Raw genomic sequence first — 2961 nt, 5'->3', positions numbered from 1 at the left:
ACTCAATACTAGTCACTATATACACTATCTCGCCACACACACACACCAGACGTCCGCTTTTAAGCTGCTCTACCAATTCACCTAACGACCTAGTCATTGGCAGTGGGAGTGGAACTCAGTCCCTCGGTGTGCAGTGCCTGTATTTGTAGAACGAGAGCTGATCAAATGCAGCAGAATGAACAGTAATGAGGTTGATGAGGAGGGGCCAGTTGTGCTCCAGGAGTAGAAATGAGAATTGTGACCATGTATATCAGAGAATGCTGAAAGCTCACGGAAGAAAATATAAAAATGAAGTAATTTAGCTCATAATGTCAAACACCTTTTTTTGGTCTATGGCTGTCTCTACCAGAATCCCGAACATTTAAGAGATACCATGAAAATTCTAGAATTTCTGCTTATTTTCTTATTTGTATCAAATAAACTTTGAATTTAAAATATTTATCAAACATGAAGTAAAATTAAATACATCAAACTTATGCATTTTGGTGAGTCGGACCACTTTCCTCCTAAACACTTTGTAAAGGCTGACCTATCGGTTCCATAGCCTTCTGAGCAAGTGTACGCAACTTCACCTATTTTCATATTAACAAACTGTTGCTAACATTTTTGTATGATTAAGATATTGGTACGGAGTAAAAATTTCAGCTATAAGATGTGTCAGACCTGGGAATCTATTGTACAATGTAGCAAAAATGGTTAATATTCTGTACTTTTTCATTTAAATTTGGTCAAAGAGCAGATTTTGTGTTCTCATTACACTTGCACTTATAAACTCACACACTGACTCAGACACATTCATAAAACCGTAACTAGGCGTGGGGATGAATTGTTCATTAATTTGAGTGTATGAATCATTACACTATAAATACATAAAATCACCATATTGCACACCATAATAATATAGAATTTTATTTGTGAGTTAAATATTTTTAAATAAACTATAAATATAAAAAATGTTTAAGACCTTATTTTCTCACATATTAATATCTGGTAGTCAAGTATTTAGCAGAATGGTTGTGTGTTAATCTGTAAAATTCTGTTGTAAATAAGTAGATATCATAGTCATTACACTGCTTTTCCCAGGAGCTGTGAAGTATTAAAGTACTTACCTAAGCATTTTGGTGGTTCTGACCACTCTCCCCTTTCACAGGTTATTTTCTTGGGGCCCTCAAGTACATACAAGGACTGGCACTGATACTCAACTGATGACCCAGGGGAATACTCTTGCATCGGAAATGATGTAATGTCGCCATTGTCGATAGGTGGAGGAGGCCCACATTTTTCTGAAGAGTCTACAAAATATCAGTTGATTTATTCAGAGACAAAATAGAAGTGCAAGTGATAAGGAAAAATACAAATACAACAGTGCGTATGTGTGATTTCTGGTGACAGAAACAATTTCCTGAAAATTAAACCACATACAGTGAGAGTTCCTTTTAAATCTCTTCCTTCCACCTCCCTGAAGACACAGATAAAACACTAAGAAAAATTTACTTTTTTTTTTTAGAGGTTTTTGCTATAGGGCGCATGCGCTCGCCAGACAGAGAGAGAGAGACAAAGAGACATAAAGCAAGAAATCACTTCCCGGGGGGGGGATGGCCACACTGCAATCCCTTCTCCTCCATTCTCCTCTCGGCATCTTGGGCATGCACGCACATGCGCCCGTGATGAATTTTAAGCCACTGGGTCCGGGACTTGAACCGCGGTCGACTACGTGGGAGTCCAGCGACATAGCCATTACGCTAACTGCTGGTTCCCCGAACAGTGATTTTTAAAATCCAGTGGAAGTATAGAGATGAAAAGTGTAACAGAAATTTTAAAAACAAAACAAAACTCTATGGTTGGGCTTCATGATATATTGGAAGTGAGAGCAAATTCATGAACTTAAAGGTAGACGGTACAAACTCCCTAGTCTGACAATAGACTGAAAACCAAAACACTGATCTGAATTTCAGAGATCTTTAGAAGATAAGGAAATATTGGAGGCCCAGAAAGAGAGAAAGAGTATAAGGTTGAAAAAAATGGAAAAAACAATGGCTGTTTTCCCACATTGGTTATAAGAAATATACCTTAATATTCAAGAAGCTGAGTGAACTCCAAAGAGGATAAGCCCAATGAAATGATGCCAGTACACACCATAATAACACTGCTTAGAGATAAAAAAGAAAAACTATCTTGAAAGCAGCTAGACAGATCCTATACCATACCTCCTGGGGACCAGGAATCACATGACATTGGGTTTCTCAGTTTTGAACATGCAGGTCACAAAGAACTGGCACATTTTTTAAGTGAATGATGTAAGAAAAGAGCTGTCAACTATGAATTCTTCATTCAGTGATCTTACTCTTTAGGAAAAAAGGAGTAAATAAGGTCATTCTCAAAGTAAAACCAAGAGCAAACCTACTCAAAGAATCACTGAAGGAATTCTTCAAATAGAAATGGTAAGACAGCAAGACAAAATTGAGATTTCATGATGGAGAAGAAAACAATGTTATTAAAGAAAAGAATGGTATATCAAACCAACTATTTTATCTTTCTTTGTTAAGGATGATTTTTGCAATAGGGAACGTGTGCTTGCTGGAAAGACTGAGACAGAGAGAGAGAAAGTGAAAATTCATATTCCTCCCCCTCTCCCCCCGCCCCCTGTTGATGCCCTCACATCAATCACTTCTCCATTCTCCTCTCAGAATTCGGAGCATACATACACATACACCCAGCATGAGTACCAATCCATCAAGTCCAGGACTTGAACTGCTGTTGACTATGTGGGAGTTCGGCCACATAACCATTATGCCATCTCCTGGTCCTATCAACTGTCTTTTCTTAATTAGTTCAATTATGTTTGCTGTTTCAATCAAAATTATATAATTTGATATGGTGCTCAAAGATGTACTGAAGATAATGGAGGCATTTATATTTAAAATGTGGGGAGGATAAACAGAACTATATATATATATATAT

General features: G+C 37.3%; 1 protein-coding gene across 2 annotated transcripts in view; it reads right to left on the bottom strand.

Annotated features, from left to right (window-relative positions):
* Nucleotides 1–1050: 1050 nt before the first annotated feature.
* LOC102484141 (complement factor H-related protein 2-like) overlaps nt 1051–2961 on the bottom strand; it is a 28481-nt gene continuing 26570 nt past the window's right edge. For both annotated transcript variants that reach the window (XM_006146009.3, XM_014586825.2), the window contains exon 4: nt 1051–1292. In XM_006146009.3, the coding sequence (XP_006146071.1) occupies nt 1066–1292 (227 nt within the window). In that variant the 3' untranslated portion in view covers nt 1051–1065. The remainder of the gene's footprint in view (nt 1293–2961) is intronic.

The sequence above is a fragment of the Tupaia chinensis genome, unplaced genomic scaffold, assembly GCF_000334495.1.
Source record: "Tupaia chinensis unplaced genomic scaffold, TupChi_1.0 Scaffold000161_2, whole genome shotgun sequence".
NCBI lineage: Eukaryota > Metazoa > Chordata > Mammalia > Scandentia > Tupaiidae > Tupaia > Tupaia belangeri.
This window is presented reverse-complemented; position numbering and strand designations above follow the sequence as displayed.